This window comes from Melospiza melodia, chromosome 2, assembly GCF_035770615.1.
Source record: "Melospiza melodia melodia isolate bMelMel2 chromosome 2, bMelMel2.pri, whole genome shotgun sequence".
Classification (NCBI taxonomy): domain Eukaryota; kingdom Metazoa; phylum Chordata; class Aves; order Passeriformes; family Passerellidae; genus Melospiza; species Melospiza melodia.
In genome coordinates, this window is record NC_086195.1 from 24,812,055 (window position 1) to 24,832,839 (window position 20,785).

Sequence of the window (20,785 nt, forward strand, 5' to 3'; positions counted from 1 at the left end):
AAGTAAGAAGCATCAGCACTGCCTGGAGATGAAATTGCTACATTTCCTGAAAATGCATCTTGATTAAGAGATGCTTATATCCCCCTACTGATGAAACAACCTCTGTGTAGGTTTAACTGACTTCACAGTAAAATTTTTGTCAGTCATTCCAGCAGATAAAAAAAAATCAATTAATTACTTTTGCCTGAAAATAAGGTTTGCACAATGAAACAGGTTTGTTTGGTTTGAATTGCCAAGATCAATTTCAAAGCAGAGAAAATAAGCACCTGGATGTATTTGCTGAGAGCTGAAACGTAATTGTTTAAACAGAAAGAAGTTAGCTGTAACTTTATCATAAAATAGCAAATAGAAAGCATAGCTTAAGGAATCAAATTATTGATTTACAAATTAACCTCGAGTTGTTCAGATCACCACTCCATATTTCAGAGTATTTCATTCTGCTGAGTGGGAATAGCCACCTGCTTCCTTAGCAGACAACGAGAAAACAGCAGAGCAAGGAGAAATGTGACTAAGTTATCTGCACATTGATTCAAGCACTCAGAACAAAAACATCAAGCATAATCACATTAAAGTTTGACAAGTAAGGCAGCTTTTCTAGGATTTCAACTACTCTGTAAGTGGTAAGTATTGCTGTTAATTTGGAGGCTGAGACACTTTTGCTTTCAGCAGTTGCTCAAAAGCCCAAAGTCTGACAGGTATGTAATGGTTCATTTAAATGTTATGGGGAAATAAGGTCACATAACAAGAAGCATATATCAGAGGGATTAAGCTGTGAAAGAGAGCATAAAAACAGTTTTCAGCAGATCATAATATCAATTCTTCTCTTTTCCAAAACTCTTGGCAAGCGTCTCTACGGTCTAAAAAGCTACCCTTTCTCCCTTATGTTTAGTTCCCAGCAAAAGGGAGAATTAACTGATTAAAAAATGACAGCAGTTACTAGCCCACTTTGCTTCACCATGTTGAGTTTATTTCCGTGAATGATCAAATAGACACAAGAGAAGGCAGCACCAACACTTTGGTGTTTATATGTGATTAAATTTCTCAGAAGAAATACTTGCAATTTTTGTCCCTTCAGGGAGGATGGATGAGGGGAGGGAGGGAAAAGGAGGAAAAGCAAAAAGAAGAGAATACCAAGCGATAATGGTAATCTGAGACCAAAGCACCCATCCATCAACTCTGAGGTAGTATTTCAAGTTATTTAAAGACCTCCTTTAAGCCACTAATTAAGAAAAAGAACTGACAAAAATCACAGGAGCAGACTGCTAATCTTCCTGATCCAAAGCACTGTAGCCAATACAGTGTCTGGGGACAGTATGTAAGGCTGTAATAAGAAAAAGATCTGTATGTAAGCATTTCATGCAGGGATTAGGAAGGCGTGCTCCCCACACTAGGGAAAAAATAATCAGAAACAGAATTGTACAGCTCTATTTTCTGAGTAAGATTCAATAGATGCTGCAGGGTTAGATGATGGAAATGGAAGAACCATCTGCAGGATGACTCTGTCCCTAGGAAACAGATATTGAGACAGGCAAAACAAAAACTGACAACTGCCTAATCTCCAGGCTTAAGGAAAGACTACCAAAACATTATGTTACCAAGAAACAGAAGAGAAAAAGATCTTATGGTTCAAATACAGCGCAAGTGGGTGTGTAAAAATGTTTTAAAATTAACACCAAGTACTTATAGTGGAAAATTGCTCAAAAAAAAAAAAACCAAAAAAACACAAACCATAAGTTTAAGCAGCATGAAGTGTTTTCACAGATCTGCAGCCAGTGGCTGTGAGATGAAGCTGAATTCTCTCTGTGCTGTAGCTAGCGCATTACTCAATGACCCACCATACTGTGGGCACTCAGAAAGCCTCAAATAGCAGAGCTGCCAACTGAATAGTATTCTCTTCTGACCACAAAGCAAAGTACTCTTGAGAAACATTTTTTGAGTACAAGTGAAAAGGCCTCTTTTAATCAATGTCTCTTCATTTCTCATGCAGTGGTCTGACATCACAGGATCTTCAAACAGGGATAAGCCAAAGAATCTCCCTCCCCTTTTTTGCCCCTACCTCAACCCAAATTACAAAATAGTGCCCTTTCAGTTGTGCTGTCACCACTTCCAGAAGGCAGCACTGTGAACCAGGTCAAGAAACTAACCTGGATTTAAAAACACAAAAGCAAAACCACCAACAAAAAGCCATATGCCACAAATCCTCATTAAACAAAACAGAACAAACCCCAAACAACCTCAACAAAACAGGATCCATTTCACAGCACAGTTTTATTAAAGAGCTACATAAGCATAACTGAATGGACAAGCAAAAAGGAAAAAGGAGCATTTTGTAGTGCAATTGCTGCCCAAGTCCTGGACCCATCACCATTGCCTGCAGAGATACAATCTAGCACACAAAATACATCACAAAACACTTCAAATATACAATAAACATTCAGCAGTCCCATTTAAATAATTCTGTGTCTCTTGGGAGAGAAGTTAATTGATTTTCACAAAATCTGAGCAAGGCAGCTTCAATGTGATTACTACCTACATTTTATTATCCTTAATTGTCTCATACTCAAGCCACTGTAGGTCATGTTTTGTCCTGAAAAAACATCAACCTTAGCTGGACAAAAGGTAGAGTCTTTTGTTTTAATTAGCATTTTATATATATTAGGACAAAATATACATAAACTGAAAATAGGACTCTGATTAGCATACCTTTTAATGTGGCCTTCCAAGAGAAAAAACAGCCTACTCACAGACAGAAAAAAGCCATGATGGTAAAAGCAAGAGGGGTTTTTCTCCTCCTCCATGCAGGACTTCAACCTTTTCACCATAAAAATTTGCTAACGTGGGGAAAACATACTCAAAGCTTTTGAACAGACAATATTGATAATGAAGACATTTCACGTTAAAAGGCACGTATGCATAGAAGAGCAGTTTCAAACATTTTTTAAAACTGCCTTAAAAATACCCAAACAGAAATATCCCTATGTGCCTCCAGTCTGTACTGAACGATCCTCCACTGCCAAAAATCTTTCTCAACAAATGGCAGAGCAGCTTTAAACCAAGGCACTGCTGATCTCACCCTGGGCTATATTCTCTCCAACAGCAGTGACACCTAAGCACCTGCAGGAACACACAAGTGCCAGCACACCCCTGTGTGGGACACAACTGCAATTGCAGCGTGTTCAGTGTGCTAAAAAAGCCACACTTCTGCTCCTAGGGACCCCCAAGTGCCCTATCAAGGTGCCTGAGACCCCTTGGACTTTCAAGGGGCAAAAGGAAGATTAACAATGAACAGTTGTTCATTGCAGCTGCATGATGATGGTGATCAGCCAGCCCCAGGTAAACTTGTCCTACTGGAGTTAACCCACAACAAAACCTTACCCACCCCTGCATCTTGTCAGTTATCTACTAGAAAGGAGTCTAAGTTATCCAAAGTTTAAAATAATATCATCACACTTGTCAGTGAAGACACGTCCCAAGAAAAGCAAGGCACATAACAGAATTTTAGAAACTGTAAATACAACTTCTGCATCCAACCATTCTTCTTTTCCCCACTACCAGAAAGTAGATTTAAACTGCATTCAGGAAATAAGATCACAGCAACACAATCAAGCGCATTAGTGTAAATTGAGCCACATGTATGGAAATAATTTCTAATATTTATACTGATTTTTCTGTCAAAAATGCCATATTAGTGAAATCAAGAGAGCTGTAATAAAGCAAATATCAGCAGAAGACACATAAAATAGAGCTTAAAAAGGATGTCAGGACATTTTTGAGCCTATTTCCTCACTATAACTTGACTTAAAACTTAAAAAAAAAAAACCTAGTTCATATAGCTCTAAAAAACTTCTGCAATGCCACCTTTACCCAGGAATCTGGAACAGGGCTGGAATACACTTGTCACTAAGAATCTTGCTAATTTTTAAACTAAATTTATGTTGCTGAAATTGTACTCCAGTATTCCCTTTCCTGTCCCTTCATTGGACTTTGAAAATTATTCTCTCTGCAACACATATTAGAAGACAATTATCACATCACTTCTCAGTTTTGTTTTCTCCAGATTAAACAAACTCAATTGCTCTTCCACTTAATAGCTCAAGTACTATGACTCTAGATTATTGAGGAGTCACTTTCCCTCTGCTGAGCTGTTTGTGTGGTGTGACAATGCAGTGAGCCAAGCCAGACACCAGCCTGGCACAGCTCTCACCCTGAGTGAGACAGTGAGAGTCAGGATTACACTGCTCCTGCTCACACATCTCAGTACAGTCACACACACAGGTGTGCTGCATGAAAGGGAACTCGGAGCAACTGAGACTTCTCACTTTGGATTCCTAGAAAACAAATGCCAGGGTCTAGCAAAAGAACAGTAAAGAAAAGGAAGTATCTAAATGCTCTGTGCAGCTGAGAATGCCTAACCAGAAATTTCAGCCAAAGCTGTCTGGCTTGGAGACCAAAGGGAACATTCAAGTTTATCACTTAATCTTAACTCGTTCTCACTCGCAGACCTGGCTTTCTTTCTGACTGCGTTCAATCATCCAGGAACAAACTTAAGTCTGGCAAGAGGCACGCTTGTGCACATACAGACATGGGCTTCTGAGTAAAGGATCTTCAGCACCATCCCCTGGACACTTTCAGTACAGCTGCAAATGATACTCAAATTTCTTAAACTAAAAATTTAAGCACTGAGAAAGAAAGTTATTTCTCCTAAATCAAGTGCTACAATGCTGTAAAAAAAAAAAAAAAAAGAAAACTTACAGCATAAATACTACAAACTCCCCCCATTTAAATGAATAAAGTTGAAACAGGAAGCAAAGCACACGTCATACTTTCAGAAGGAAAAGGAAAGGATTAGGACCAAAAGTAGGAGGACTACTTCAACAGCACAGCAGAAACAAATATTTTCTCTCCTTGACACTCCCACACACACTTGCCTTAGCCCACTCCCTAAAACAAGCATTGCATTGTGTTAAAAGCTGGCCCATATAAATAACCTGCCTCTGTTCCCAGTGGAGGAGAAAAAAAGGTGGGTATGGAACATATATCCTGATATTTCAGAGCATGCTTTCTCCATTGTCTTCTTGAAATTAGAAGGGCTATTTTCACAATAATGTGAAAGTTTCTCATGTGTCACCTGTGCTAGTATTTGTCCCCATCCCTGACAGTACCCACTGTCATTTGCTGAGAAAACAAACGTAGTCCCTGTGTAGAGTTCTCACTCTAGCAGCCTTTCTTCTGCCAATTCCTATTACAGGCAACTGATGTCTGCTTCAGTGGTAAATTTAAAAATGAAATTAAAATGCAACCTTCTTGAGCCTTAGATCATCGCTTGCCTTGAAAATTAGCTTTAACTGTTAATTTCTCCAGTTTAGCACTGTTATTTTCCAAGCCTAATGCCTTGAACCAATATGGTGCTACTATACTTACAGACAGACATACCACATAATCTAATTTAAAAGTGGTCAGTTTAATGCTTTTGGGGTTGTCATTGTTGTTGCAGTAATTATTTGCTGATGTTCACTTAGACACATTAGGTAAACTGCATAACTGCTCAGACAGGTTAATCCTGGGCAACATTTTGTTTCTGAGGGTGCTTCAAGAGCATTAATGGGAACTCACAAGGGATCCCCAGACCATAACAGGCAGTTCAGCTTGTTTTTTGAAGAACAAACATATCTTTTTTTCTCTTCTCTGACTTAGAAAGGTAGCAGATAGAAAAAGTGGCCTACAGATGGGAAGTTAAGAGACATAGCTAAACAGCAATGATGAACACAAAGCCAGCAAATTCAGAATACAAATGAGAGTTCAAAAAAGGATGAGGAAGACTAAAAACATTCATCTTGAAGGAGAGAATGAGCTGGTAGAAAGGATGCATACATCTGAAGAGAACTGAAGTAATTCATGGTGTGCACACAGATTTCTCATACATAGTTAAAAATCAAATAGAGAAGTCCCACCAAAATCTCTATACAAGAGGTTTTCAGTCATTCAGGTCTGTCTAAAAACCAAATCAGACATCTGGAGATAGAAGCCTGCTATGGCCAATGTACCTCTTCACATGCCTCTACACTAAGCAGCAGGGGAGGACCTAGGAGTATTGCACAAGGATTAAAAATAAACCAATTTTTAAGTGCAGTATGATGAGGAAGAGAACCAGATGGGCAGTTTGTTAAATCCTTGTCTTTATCAGAAGTTAGATTGGTACAAACACTGAAGTGCAAGTTTAGTTGTTTATTTGCATAGGAAAAAAACCCCCTATAATACAACTGTTATCCTCAAGTTTGAGCCTATGCCAGGAGTTATAGCAAGTCAGTTATTGTGGCTACAATCAAACATGACACAAGCAAAAGGGAGCACTACAAACTCTGTATGCAGATAAAACCTTGACAAGTCCATCAGTTATAATGCAGCTCTAGGCACCAAATTATAATATTGTAGATGTATTCAATAATGTCATTCAGAACTGCAAAATAGATAGTTTTGAATTACAAAGAAGAAATATGTTTGAAATGAAATCTGATGGCTCAGAACACCACACTGTCAATGGGTGGTTTTAATGAGCTAGACACTGGTGCAAACTATAGGTCAGAGCACAGGGATATTTCAGCACCTAACTTTTCATTGATTCAATAAAAGCTTACAGCCTGAATACCATAATCAGATGGACAAAACCTGTAAAGATCTGGGCCTACAAACACCTTCCTGAAGTACTGACATGGCTGATCAATCAACTCCAGACAACACTCCAACCACTTTGTAACCTAAGGAATCTCTGGAACACTTCTCAAAAAGATCCTGAACCAAACAGCTCTTAGAGATACAATCTCACTTTAATATGCAAGACTTTACATAAATATTTTTTATCTATTCACCTAAATATACTTAACTAATGTAATTCTTTTTATAGATGGGAAACAGACACGTTTTCTATCATTGCTATAATTACATCAGGGAGTAGCACTGCAGTAACAGCCCACCCAAACATTTGATTCTCAGTACCATGCCTCATCTACGAGGCCATACCACAGGGTCAGAGGCAAACACTTCCAACTCAGTACTCAGGGAAAACCACATAGCAATAATGCAATTATCCCCTCCAACATCAGTTCCTTTCTTAACACATCACCTTTAGTAATTGAAGAAAAATGCTTTTCGATTTGGGGACAAGGAGTGAATTCTCTTTTTTTTTTTGCTTCCTTTCCTACTAACAATATGTATGCTAAAATTCCAGCCTACTATGAAAATGTGTGTTGATTTTGTTTATTCAGCATTTAACGAAGAGTTTCAGTCGGGTTTAAGTGAAATACTGGGATGCAATACAAAAGGAAACCGCTGCCACCTAGAGGTAAAATCTTGGAGGAACACAGGGAAAGAAAAACTCATCTCCTTTTTCTTCCTCACTTTCAAAGTCAAAATCTTTCTCAGTGCCTTAAAACAAAAATTAAAATGCTAGAAACATGCTGATTTTAAGAATAAAAGCATGAAAGAGGTTTTAGACACTCAGACTACATATCTCCTCTTTGGTAGTGACCAGCGTTAAATGCCTGTGAACATTAAGTAGTACCACGCACACAGAGTAGGAAATCCAGCCTTTGGCAGCCTGCAACTTACAGCAGGAATCTCCACACATCTTTGTGTTTAGCAGTCCTTGATCGATGCCCTGAATCAGCACAAATTCTCTCCAAAGCAATTTATATCATCACCTCAAAAATTGTCTATCCCAATGAGTTTTATAGCTCATTGACAAGGGAAACCACTTTTCATATACCTTTAATCCACCCCAGGGGATGCCCCCTCAAGCATACTAGAAAATTGCCCTAGTCACCATAATGCTACATTTCTGCTGTTTATTTTTCTCACCACCATCTATTTTCCAATCTTGAAGAGGTTTAGCATGTGTTATTAATCTTCACTCAGAAGACATTTCATAATTGATAGCCTTTGCCACCTTTTTTGCATTTTGGCATACCCTTTCTTGAGCTGTTTGGCAAAACCCAGCAAAACATTCAAAATGTAGGATGGGATGGTTTGGCTTCACACAGTAAAAAATGATGGGATTTGTTTTCTTCTATTCTTTTCCTAGTAATTCCTAACTTGTCTGTTACCTTTTTGACAAGTGCCAGTTGCTGAGCAATGAGGACAATTCACAGGGATTCCAAGATCTGTGTTCTGACTGACAATAAATGTCACTACTGTACATGAACTAGTTTTCCCTACATATATTATTTTTCAGTTGTTAACACCGAACTGACACGCGTCTTTTACTCACTAACATAAGTAAAAAACTAACGTGTCAGCTCTTGCTTCTAACATTCTCCCTGTTATACCATATGCAAATATTATAATTTCAGTACTGTCTTCCTGTGCAGTTTATGAATACATTGAGTATCAGAAGGGTCTGTGAGATTCAGATGCTATCTCCACTATACTACTAAAAACTCGGTCACTGCTCTGCTACCTATCCAAATGCCACTTATTAACCTTGAGAATTTTCCTTGTTTTTCCACAGTTTGCAGACAAAATCTGCTTTTACAAGATTCTTTTGTTAGAGATCACTATCAAGAGTTTTTTTTTAAACTTAACCTAGGTCTTTCCCTCCCACATGGGTCTCATCATCATTAAACAATCCAATAGCATGTACCTATATAACAATATCTGACTAACAGAGCCGAATATTATCCCTGACAAGAAATGTGGATGTCTTCACAAAATCAGTAATCATGTGGGCAAACCTATTACTTAACTGACACTTTGATCAGTTCAGCAGTTACATTTATGAATCTTCCGTGAAGCTTTAATCTAAAGCAGCATTACACCCCTCTAGCATCACCAACAATTTCAGTGGTAGATTGCACATCACTAACAAGGATTCTGCATTTTTAAAAATCATTTCCTTCAGAACTCCTAGAAACAAACCACACTGCTCTGGGAGATAGTTACTATTTTATCTCTTTGTTATCAAACTTCAATTAAGCCCAGGCTGATTTTTTTCCTTATTCATGATCCATTAAGCACATCTGTGATGTACGTACTTTCCCCAAATTCCTCCACGCTGAGCACATGCAATGATCTGATGTTGGTTCAGCTTTATTCTATTGAAAACCCTATTATAAATAATTATCTACAGTAAATAGCAAGCTTTTGATTTGTGATTACTTTTATTTTTTTAAACCTGGCCAGACAGATCATTATAGCCACTAGGGTTTGTAATCATCATATTGCAAAGCTCCATAGCTTCTCGGTGATTTCTCATAGGCAGCTCCTCACAGCACTAACTCCTTCTCCACAGCACAGCCAACAAACTCCAACTCCCTCCTCACCCAGCTAACCCACTCTTTTGTAGCACTCCTCCTTACTGGCACAGCTGTGGCCTGTTAAGGGCAGCCTGCTCCTAATCTTTGGTGATTGGCACAGCTGCAACTCCTCAGGTGTGAGACTGCCTTCTGCACTACCTTTATTTTCTTACATTCTATGCCTCCACAAGGGTTTTGATCTAGCTCATTCTTACTCATAATTAAGTCACCATAATTCCAATTTTTTATTGTCCTCATTTGAACACAATTTCCATTTTATTATCTTTAAAAAAATTAAGAGAAGTTCTTTTACCCTTAGTTTGACTGAAAAACTAATATAAAATGCTTGTGATGCAAAAAAGTTTTCTCATGAGTACAGTATGTATAATCCTGGTTTCAGATAATGATACTTTTCAAACAAACTTCTTGCCTTTATAGTCCTTCACCCCTTTTCCATGCACATAAGAACTTTTTTGGGGGCATATTCACATTTTTTGCAATTAAATATGACTACAATCATTCTGGAGGGGGAGCTGTCTCACAAATACAATTAGTTTTGTGTACAGGGGTTACTGATGAGAGAATCATCTCTCACAGTAAAGTATGACCTGGGTATTGCCCTCTGCTCAGGATTGAATCAAGATTTGCTTCTGCATGAGGAATTTCACCCAAATTCGTGATTAATCACCCAGAGAACCCACACAGCTCAATACTTGGCACTGCATCACTCACTCAGCACCTAGGGCTGACAGTCAGCTGACAGACAGGAAAACCCTCTTACTTATACTCTGAGTTTCAATCCATTGAGATTCTTTGATATTCCCCAATCAAGTAGGTAAGTTAAATACAGAGCTTCTGTCTATTTACAGACAAGATAAATGAAGTTTAAACAAACAAAGTTCTCAACAGTTCTAGAAGCAATGCATTCAGGTTTGCAAACTGGAAAAAGCACTACAAAGCTAAAACCACCTCTTGTTTCTCCTCCTTAAGGCAAGATTTATTTTCTTGTTTATTTCCAGATTACCAATACCTTCCGTCGTTCAATTCCAACTCGGATCCCCAAACCAAAGCCTGCAAGCACAACCAAAGCCCCTGTCAAAATTCCTGCTGGACATCCCAACAAGCCACTCCAAGAGAGTCCTTCTGGAAAGATACGTATTGTAAGGACGGTGTCTAAAGCCTGCCTTCAAAGTGGAGGGAGAAGGTAAATACTCTTCTGTGATCTATGACATTAAAAATGGATTTAAGCCACCTGAATCTCAGTTGTTTCAACTGGGGAAAAAAACAGAAACCATCCACATGGTCAGCACATATAGTCACCCAATCACAGGACATCAAGACAGCCAAATTCTTAGGAGCCAAAGCTAACTGCAGGGACCATGCTCTGCTCCATTTTTATAGTGCATTTCCAGATTTTGCCACTCACAGTACAGAAACACAAGACACAAATAACTTTCTACTATAAATTCAGTTCTGACATGTTCTACAAATAACAACAGTAAAGTATCTCAGCAGATTTATAAAAACATGGCCAAATCACATGAAGAGGGGTTGCAGAAGGTGTCATGTTTTCAAAGTTGGTCTAGCCAAGAAGTGTCTCAGTATGGATATCCTAAGTTCAACATTAAGGGTGGAATGAAGAAAGGCATGGAAAAATCTGCTCTTGTATAATGCACTGAATATAGAGAAATGCAGAGCTCCTTGCTGTGCCAAGCATCACTTTAAAAGCATGATGTGAAGATAAGTATTTCCCTCCTCACTAGTGTGATTATCTCCACTCAATTCAGGCAGATGTTAGATCAGGCAAACAGATGGGAGAATCAAGGTGGATATTGTTTGCAACAGCTATATAAACTTTCAGCATTTGGACTGCAGTATTTAGATTTCAGTTCACTTAAACAGTATTTTAGAACTGATCAAAATTAGTATCAAGCTTAACAGTAATTTGTGGCTTACATAGAAGTGCAACTTTATTGCATTCCTCCACAATTTTGCCCTTCCTTACAACTCCTCACATTCACTTAAAATATGTAACCAGATGCATTGCTCCTAGTGTTTTTTTTTAACTGAACTCTTTGCACAAGAAATTCCAGTTCATCCATGAGAGAATTTGCTTTTTTGCTTTTCTTAAAGCATAACTTCTTTAAAAGACTTAAAATTCAAGTTTTCCCTTCAGCAAATACTCATACACACAAAAAAACCCCTCAAACAAAAACCACAAACCAAAATATTAGAAGAGACTCCATGCTTGTTGTTTCCAATTTTCTGAAAAATAGCAATGGTTGCTCTGCAAGAAAATTTCTCACTGTTCTGTAGAATGCTAAGACTAACAAAATACTACCACAACAGTAAGGAACCCCCACACAAGAATCCTGTAATACCAACTAACAATAGTTACTGCTTTAAAATATAAAAATTAATGTATTTCTCTGGTATTAATGTCTCACTCATTCTTCTTCCCCAACAGAGTGCATTCCAACAGTCTAAATGGCTCAACTGACAATACATGGGAAAACTCCTTACACATAGGTGTTTCTTTAAGAACTGCCAAATCCTAATTCCTAAATAAAGCAAAAACTGGTGGTGATCACAGTGCCATAGCCAGAACTGCAATCCTTTTGCTGAAGCAAGGAGAGATTCTGATGCATTCAGTTATACAATTCTTCCCTTTCATTTCACAGCTAAAAGTTTAACTTAACCACAGACAGTACAACACACAGCACTGCTGTGTGACTGTTTTTGCAAACCCACAAGAAACCTATGCCTTCCTCAACAGTTTCACAAGAAATTCTCTATAAATACTTTAAAAGAAGTTTTAAAAGATCAGTCTACTGAAAAATTATTTCAGCTGTGTCCTACAAGACACACCTGGGTTAACATGCAGACACTAAAGAATGACTTTGCCACAGTAAAAAGGAAAGGCTTCCCATTTTATTCACTAAATCTGCAGCTATCAAGTTCTGAGAGTCCATATCAGGTGTGCTCAGATCCCAACACAGCTCACAGAAATACACCACTGCAACCTGCAGAATGAATGCTCATTGATGTGAAGAAACACAGATTTCAAGAAGCAGCTGTCAACTTGGCATGCTTCTCAGAAAGATCTTCAAGTACTGACCACGTTCTATCACAAGGAACAGCAAATCATTGATGAGCCTGAAAAAAGAGATTCAAACCTCTTCAAGCAGAGTCCAGCAACAGAACCTCAGCTCTGACCAAGCAACAGTGCTCCCACTGAATGCACTACAGTGAAGAGTCTGCTTCTCAATGGCTGCAAATCACACACTACAAATTGATGTTAACTGGCACCTTCACTACAAAGAAAGAAAAGACAACCCCTGGCAAAAGAATTCCAGCAATTCTTGCAATAGCATCCTTTAGAGCTTTAAAGCCCACACAGGACCCCACAAGCACTGCCAAATCATCCTCTGTGGTCCCATACTCACCTATTTTTGCTGCTGATATACACGAGTTTTGCTCCTGTCTTGTAATGACACAATTAATTTTTACCTACGAGGGCCATGGCCATCATAGGTAGATCCTCCTTAAGGATCTAGAACTGACAAATGGGGATACTACTCCTACAGGATTAAGGGTGATACAGAAAGCACAGAGAATGAAAGACAAGGAGGGGTAACCAAAAAGGAGGAAATGAAGAATTTCTGAAAAATAAGAAGTCCATCCCTCTCCCTCAAACTGACTGGGAGATGAGGCATGCTGGCTACAGGCAAGATCTGGACATTGACAGAGAATGAGAACTGCTCTTTTCTGCTCACGGAGGGAAGAGGAGAAAGTTGGGGTCCTTCACCAGTATGAAATAAACTCCTCCAAATTCCTTATCCTTTCCCTTGTAATTCTGAATGCAATATAAAAACCACATGAAAGTCTGGACAAAGTTGTGGCACAAACTGGAAAAAAGGAAGGTAAGGAAGTCCTGCAGCTGCATGATGTGGGACATACGTAACACTAAACTATGCTGCTAAGTGGAGAATAATCCCTAACAGCTACCTCCACAAATCTCATCTCAAAGGTTTGCTGAAGATGTTATTAGGCAAGATTGTTTAGTTTTTGTCATGTGACAAGATACAAAGATGGGTAAGTGGCACTTGCTGCCATGATCTAGCTGAACAGTTAGAACATCGGCTGGACTAGATGATCTTATAGGTCTCTTCCAGTCTTGAAAATTCTGTGATTCTGTGATTCTGTAATCCCTTTAGCATTTTTTGCCTTGGGTTTTGTGGGCTTTTTTTATATCTATAAATCATTTGCAGCAGGGTAAACATCTCTTTAAGTGAGAGTAATTACCTTTAATTTTTAATATGGACTCTAAAATAATGACTTCCAATGATATGGCCAAAGGCAAATTTATAATTACATATCCATACACTTGGATATATATTTATATCTATTTTGTGTTTTCATACTTTTTAGGTGGAGTGTATGAATGATGTTCACACTCATTTTAAAAGTAGCCTTTTCTAATTACAAGTGGCTAAAATCTAAAACAGTTTTGAGACCTGAATTCTGATGAATATTCTGAAGGTCAGAGCTTATTCTAAGGTTAATTTTAAAGGATCTGGCAAAAGATTATTATTTCAAAAGTACATTTGAATTCTGCTTTGCACCTGCAGTTATGGCAGAGATGGTATTTTTAACTAGGTCAGCAAATGAGGTTGGATAGTATTTTTGTAACAAAAGTTCATTTTTCACAGAAATGAAATTGACCAAGTCTTTCAAAGGTGCTCACTAATGTGCAGTTATTTTCTTGTACTGCTGCCTGCATCATACATTGTGAACCATAATTTCCTCTTTTATGCCAGCTGATTTGAAAACATTTTACAGTATCAATAAGATGCTGAAAAAAATTAACCCTTCATTTTACCTGTGTTACATGAAATATACTACACAAAATAAAAGTACCAGATGTTTTATGTTCACTGTTAGCTCGTGTCAACTTCATCCAACAACAAGCTCCATAAAAGGAGCCTGCCAACAAGTTTACAAAGGTGGGCTGCAGACAGCAGAGTTTTGCACAACACTCACCTGTAATCACCACTCATAACACACTCAAAGAATGTCCTTGGAGTAAAGTATATTGTGTTAGATACCTCCAGAGGTTATTTTCCACCTGAATTCTTTCAGTAAGTCAAAAATGTTATTGCAAAAATCCCAAGTTTTTCATAACTGGAAGAGCCGTCATTCACAGTCTCACCTCAAATCATCCCTCATATCAAAAGTTTACAATCAAAGTCCTGCTCTGTATCCAGTTTCTAGAGGAAAGCTGACAACATTGTAACAGTCAGCTAACCATGGACCCCAGATGAAAGCTGCGCTGGCACACCGTGCAGGTAGGCTCTCAGGAAAAATTCCTAATGAAAAGCATTTACCATGGGAACTGGGACTGCTTAAGGAACCCACATGAGACTAAAAATAAAAATTAAATGCTCAGAAACCCAATTAGGTCTTGTGGGCCCTCTTTATTACATACATACAACTTTTATAGTGCTTCCTCTCTAACTATTCTCCAAGTACATTTTCACAGGAAATAAGGACCAATTATCAAGACACTCAAAAAACTGGAGTCTTTGCAGAGGTGCAGGTAACTCCCAGTAATGCCCAAATCTTGCCAATATTGTATTAAAAAAGAAATTTAAAAAACAATCAATAAAATAGGGCACTATAAAGTCTAAGGTCATTCTAGTTGCCTAGATCTACCTCAATTTTCACACTAAATGTAAGCATTACAGAGAAAACATTTTACAGCTTGTGGCTTCAAGACACATTGAAAAAATACAAGAGTATGAGCCAGGTATCATAACCATCAGGAAAGAAAAGACAAATCAGTCACAGCACCGTACTCCAAGGAGCAGTGGCTGGAGAGAGCTCTAACTCCTGCCCTTTTACAGTAACACATGGCAAAGGTGATGCGACACACCCAGTGAGCACATGGGGGATGCTTTCCAAGTACCACAAATACTTTTCCCTCCAAAGGCTCGTGATTTGCTGTTTCCTAGGCCTTACAGGTAAGTTCATGCCAGTAATGGCAAACACAATCGCAGGATAGTCTGAGGTGGAAGGGACCCACGAGGATCATCCATTACGCAAAAGCCTTTCATCAAATAAACTCTTTGGAAGAAAATACAGTTTGGGAGGTAAATGAATGCAAGGGAGAGCTGAGCTCTGAATTCAAACCAAGAGGTTTTCCCATTCCCCTCGCTTTTCAAACTTCGCGTAAATGTATTTTGTCATGTGGGTTCCTGTTGTTACCTAGGTACTGCTATTTTCATTGCCGCTCCATCGTCTATCCCAGGGCTCAGACCAGAGACGGGACATCATCCGCTGCAGAGACTCTGCTTACAACAAACCCGCCCTCGGCAGCAAGCAGGGAAAAGCAGGCTCAGGGCAAAAAGCGAGTGAGAGTGGAAAACCTGGAGAAGTAAATTAAAAGCAGAGAAAGGAAAGGCGGAGAGGGGAAGTGGAAAAAACATCCGAAATCCAACGAAAAGGAAGGAGGGCAGGAAAGGACGGTGGGGGGCTGTCTCTTAGGCAAAATGCTTCAATCCCAGCGTGCGGAGGGAGCTTGGGGAGAGCAGTACCTGGCGTGCCGCCCGTCCCGGGCTCGCTGTCCCACCACGGCTCCTCCAGCGTGTCGCCCATGCCGCCACCGCCGCCGCCGCCGCGCCTGCGCACTGCGCGCGGGGCCGGGCGGGCGTGCCCTGCTCTGCCGGGGGCCGGCGCTGCCCCGGGCACGGCCGGTGCCGCAGCTGAGATTTCTTCTTACACAAGATTCTTCTGAAAGAGAAGAAAGCTTTTAAATGCATGCTGTGAATCTCTTTTCCTTTTCCCCCTTCTATCTTTTTTTTTTTTTTTTTTTTTAGTGGAAAATACAGAAGCGAGAGAAAGAGGAAAGGCATTCAAATTATTACCCCGTTCTTCGCAACATTCACTTAATTGCCTCAACCCGCTTGCACACTGTCAAATACGTCGCTTAATTGCCTCAACCCCCTTTCACACTGTCAAATACCTCCTTTCTTGGTTGAGGTAATTGACGGAATCTTTGCCGAGGAACTGATAGGTGCCTGCAGGGGGTGCGCGTTACCTCGGAATGGCTGTTCCCGGCCCTTTGGCAGCGCAGCCTGCAGGGCGAGCGTGCCCATCCTGGATCCCTCCCCGCAGGAGCCGTCCCGCTCAGCCTGGGCGTGACCGGCTGGAGCACATCCCGAATCCAGCACTTCTGGGAGTGAAACAGACCAGTGTAAGGACTGGAATCCCCCGTAAGGCGGCACTGTTATTCCGTGTACAACTCGCTACAAGGATTTTTCTCAACTTCCATTAAAGTATAGTATTTTTTTCCCCCTTTGAGGATGCAGGTGGGTAAGGGACATGCTTAACAGAGTATTAGTATTGATCTGCCCAGGGTTGCTAATGGACGTCACCGAGTGATTTGCAGCTCTTGGAAACTGCGTGAAACTTGTCAATTTCCGCACTCGCGGAGTACGTCCAACCTGTGGCACATTAAACACTGTGGGGAAAGTCACTTAATAATCAAACCCACATCAGGCAGAGCAGTTCAGCTTTATGAAAACCGAAAACATTCGAATCTGCGGCAGAGCGACTGCCCTGTCCTACTCCAGGGGCGCTGCGCGGCCGCTCCCTCAGAGGCCGCCGCTGCGCGGCTTCCGCGCTTTGCGGCCCGCGCCCTCAGCCCGGCGGCCGGGAAGGCGGGGACGACGGCCGGGAAGGCGGGCACGGCTCCGGGAGGAGCGGCCTCGGGCAGGGAACGCCTCCCGAGCGCGCTTTACGGCCGGGCGAGCGGGCACGTCAACAGCTATGGCGGAAGGAGAAGAGGCGCCGCCGCCGCCGGGCAGCTGGTGAGTTATGGGGGTGTGGGCGCCCTCCGTGCCGCTCGCCTCCCTCCCCTCCGCGGCGGAGACAGCGGAGAGAGGCCGGAAGGCCCCGCCCGCCGCCGCTCTCCCCCCGGGACGCGCCGCGCTGGGGTCGCGCTGGGAGCCCGCCAGGAGCCCCCGCAAACGCCGCCAGTGCTCGGCGACTCCGGGTCCCCGGAGAGGAAGGGGCCCGTCAAAACACGGGCGAGACACAAAACGAGGGCCGTGCCCAGCCTGGAGCCAGGCGTCGCTCCAGTTTGAAATGACAGCTTTAATATGCGGTAGGAGCTGCTCCGGGAGTCTGCCTGGAGTGGAGTTGCTTTGTTCAGTTCAGCTTCCCGTTTCGCTGCATTCCTGCTCGCAGGAACAGGTGACAGCAGTGGGTCCTGCCTCGTTTTCTGAATGATTTTGCTCACCACCTTCCTTTAGCCCAGCTATTACTTATAATGGATTTTACGTTGAACCCCTAGGACAAGAATAGAGACTATTTCTGGAGCGTGTATAGGATCATTTTGATGGTAACAGTGATGTGATTTTAGTATTCGTTGCATGCGTATTCACTCAAGATTGCCGAGGCTTAAATAAACAGTGTGTTTAAACACTGAAGCTATTCTTACTGCACCCAGCATCTCCATTTGCGTCTTCACTTTGTTTTTGTCTTTGCGCTTCTGCATTGCATGTGATTTCTTTCTGTGGCTCTGTGCCACACCATTGCTCTTTGTCCTTTCCACGTATATGCTTTTCAAGCAATTACTTTACAGAACTGCTTTTTATAATCATTTCCAATCTGAGTTCAAATAATTTCCAAGGTTTTGCTTTTAGGGTCTATTTGATGTGGCAGATTCAAAGTTTCTTGTGCTTAGTTATGTCACTGTAGAGAAGCCAGAACACACACACAGGTGTAGGTGTAAACTTTACTTTGTCTGGTTTGGTTCTACAAATACACCTCTTGGTTAAAACAACTTTGTATAATTAACTAGAAAATGGAAGTTAGTCGGTATCACTTTTTATTCTTGAGTATTTTCTTTTAGTTATAGCCTCAAAATTTATTAAGTCCTTTCTATAAGCACAGTGTTTCATAAGCATTATTTCTAAATAAAGGCCTGACTGTTGGGCCATTTAATTACAAAGCAAGGGATGGACTCCCTGACAGTGCCCTCTCAACCCTTTGAAATACAACCCTGGACATTAAATAAGAACCATACCTCAAATACCTCTGAAAAAAATACTTGAGATGACTTCTATTACTAATATTGGAATAATATTGCTGTCTCCCAGATCACAGTCAACTTCTCTAGAATTTCTGTTGAGAATGAGGATGAGTGTTTCCACTTTCAAGGCACAGCCTGCATTGTTGATATTCTGATTGGCAGCTTTAAAACTATAGTCAATTTTATATGCTGATGGTACTAGAAAATGCAAACTTGAAGGCATTTGTTAAAACAAATGTAAGTCTTTAAGTCTTAAAGTGTTAAACAGATTTAATACTTTATGGGAACAATTAAAAAGTTTTATGCTTAAATGCTATATTAATATGTGACAGTGCATCCTGTTACTAGAGGTGTGTGCTGTGAATGACAAAGTTGCATTCCTTATTGCTTGCTTAGAAACTTCACGTGGCTTTTGGGTTTGTTTTCCTGTTTTGGTTTTTGTTTAAAAACCAGTTTCAGTGGAGTATTTGCTTTTTCATTTATGGATTTAAAGCGTTGTCTTCTATTCATATTTCAATTCTGTGAACAGTTGTTGTTGAAAGTGCTTTTTGATATAAATTGCTACACTGTCATATTTTGACGTATATAAGATTTCAAATTTTAAAAATACCCGAACATACAATGACACATATGTGTGCCTGAGCTCTATTGGGAGCAAAACTGGCAGTGCTGATCCTGTGTCCTCTCTTCACTTCCTTAGGAGGATTAAAAGGCAGATGGAGTCTTGTGCTCAGAGGCTGTTGCAGCACCTTGAGTGTGATGAACCCAGATGTGCTCACTAACATAAAATTCCCTATTTGTTATCCCTGTGTTAACTTGTCATGTGGTGCTAGTTTGAATGGTTTGAGTGGGGGGGAAGTGTCACAAACGAATTATTAATTAGACCCCACAACATCTGTGCTGATTGCTTGGTGTTTTGCTCAACAAAAACCAGGGAATTTTGCCACTGCACAATCAAAATTAAAAAGAAAACCCAGCATCGCCACCATGCCAAACTTAAATATAGAGAAAGATGAGAGTGTAGTTTTTTTTCCTTCAGTAAATATAAGAAGCTGTTTTAACACTTTTGATTTTAAAATGAGCAAAATCAGGTAGACCTTGTTTGCTAAATGTTTCTCTTGAGCTATTTGGCATATACTCAAAAGCTAATTTGAGAAATTGCCAGCACTGTTTTGTTCTGGAAGACATTTCTGTCCAAAGCTAAGAATGCTATCAGAGACAAAGGAGGCAGGCTGCTTTCAAACTGCTGTAAAATCTTTTTTTTTTGGTCTGCTTATTTATTTTAATCATAATTTCTGTCAATGCAATACATCTAGTCAGTAAACTGTATAGACACAAATAAGATGGCTTGTTGTTAGTTAAAATGTTTGTAGTTGGAAGTTATAGATTTTTCTCGCCTCATTTATCAAGGAAATCGATTATTTGTACCTTATTTGTCTTGTTCAGATTTTCAAACAGATTAATGGTTATGAATTAATTTCTAAAACCTTTTTGCAGATGTTTGTTTAATACTCAAGCTTCAGGAAATGTGATCAATTAGTAATTTTTAAGATCTGTACTTGGGAAATCAGGACCTGAAATAACTAAATATAACTGCAACCACAGATGAAATTGTTCCTGTGCATTTAACTTTGCATTGGAATAACTCATTTTAAGGGTCCCAAAATGCACTGCAACTGCCTAAGACAACAGGGTGACAAACCTAGTTTCCATATATCTTTCCCATTCTCACAATCTGGCTAATTGGTACTTGGAGCCATAGTATTTCTTCTGAAAGCCCATGAACAGAAAAGTCCTTTCCAGTTAAGCATGAAATTGAAGAAAAAATGTCAGGGAATTGTTTTTCTCCAGAATCCTATTGGAGAATAAATGATGGTTCAGTGGTGTGCTGGATACAATGGATATTTTGAAGCAAATGTGAGGGATTGATTTTTGTTTGTTTGTTTTCAGTAGAGAACAAACACTCATTAATTTCAATTCAATATAGCTCTTGTTGAGGCTTTTTCCTGGGAGTCAGGAAAATCCTGAATTAAAAATAGGAACTGTAGTAATACCTACTATAAAAGTATGAAATTGATTGTAGTATTCTTAACACTTCATGTAGTTTATTGATTATTTACTATTATCTTTTTCCTACTGTTCACATCCCACACTTTTAATCCCTTCTCTAGTATTTATGAGTGATTACCAAGTATCTCAGCATAAATAATACTTAGAAAAAAATACTTAAATTGTTGGGAATTCAGCTTTTCTTGCCACCAGCTTAAACATCTTAAGTTAAAAAAGGACCTGTTTAATGTCTGTGAATACAGCTATTTATTGATTATAATATGTCACCAGACTGGCATGAATGTAGGAGATCCTTCTGTAAGCATGGAAATTTACTGCAGATGCACTAATA

The 20,785-nt window shown here is 39.9% G+C and overlaps 3 protein-coding genes across 8 annotated transcripts in view; 2 read left to right on the top strand and 1 right to left on the bottom strand.

Annotated features, from left to right (window-relative positions):
* The window catches only part of FILIP1L (filamin A interacting protein 1 like), a 147,653-nt gene extending 133,431 nt beyond the window's left edge, over positions 1-14,222 (top strand). For both annotated transcript variants that reach the window (XM_063148088.1, XM_063148089.1), the window contains 2 exons: positions 10,307-10,491; positions 11,755-14,222. In XM_063148088.1, the coding sequence (XP_063004158.1) occupies positions 10,307-10,491; positions 11,755-11,845 (276 nt within the window). In that variant the 3' untranslated portion in view covers positions 11,846-14,222. The remainder of the gene's footprint in view (positions 1-10,306; positions 10,492-11,754) is intronic.
* The window catches only part of CMSS1 (cms1 ribosomal small subunit homolog), a 223,588-nt gene extending 207,633 nt beyond the window's left edge, over positions 1-15,955 (bottom strand). For both annotated transcript variants that reach the window (XM_063148091.1, XM_063148093.1), the window contains exon 1: positions 15,884-15,955. In XM_063148091.1, the coding sequence (XP_063004161.1) occupies positions 15,884-15,944 (61 nt within the window). In that variant the 5' untranslated portion in view covers positions 15,945-15,955. The remainder of the gene's footprint in view (positions 1-15,883) is intronic.
* A 1,106-nt stretch (positions 15,956-17,061) lies between these two features.
* The window catches only part of TBC1D23 (TBC1 domain family member 23), a 31,731-nt gene continuing 28,007 nt past the window's right edge, over positions 17,062-20,785 (top strand). Inside the window, exons 1-2 of one of the 4 annotated variants that reach the window (XM_063148095.1) lie at positions 17,096-17,158; positions 17,644-17,691. Coding sequence is in view for 2 of the 4 variants with exons in the window: in XM_063148098.1 (XP_063004168.1) it covers positions 17,118-17,158 (41 nt within the window). In the remaining 2 variants the exon portion in view is untranslated. Of the gene's footprint in view, positions 17,159-17,643; positions 17,692-20,785 lie in introns of all 4 variants that reach the window. The other 3 variants (XM_063148098.1, XM_063148097.1, XM_063148096.1) reach the window with 3 other exon arrangements.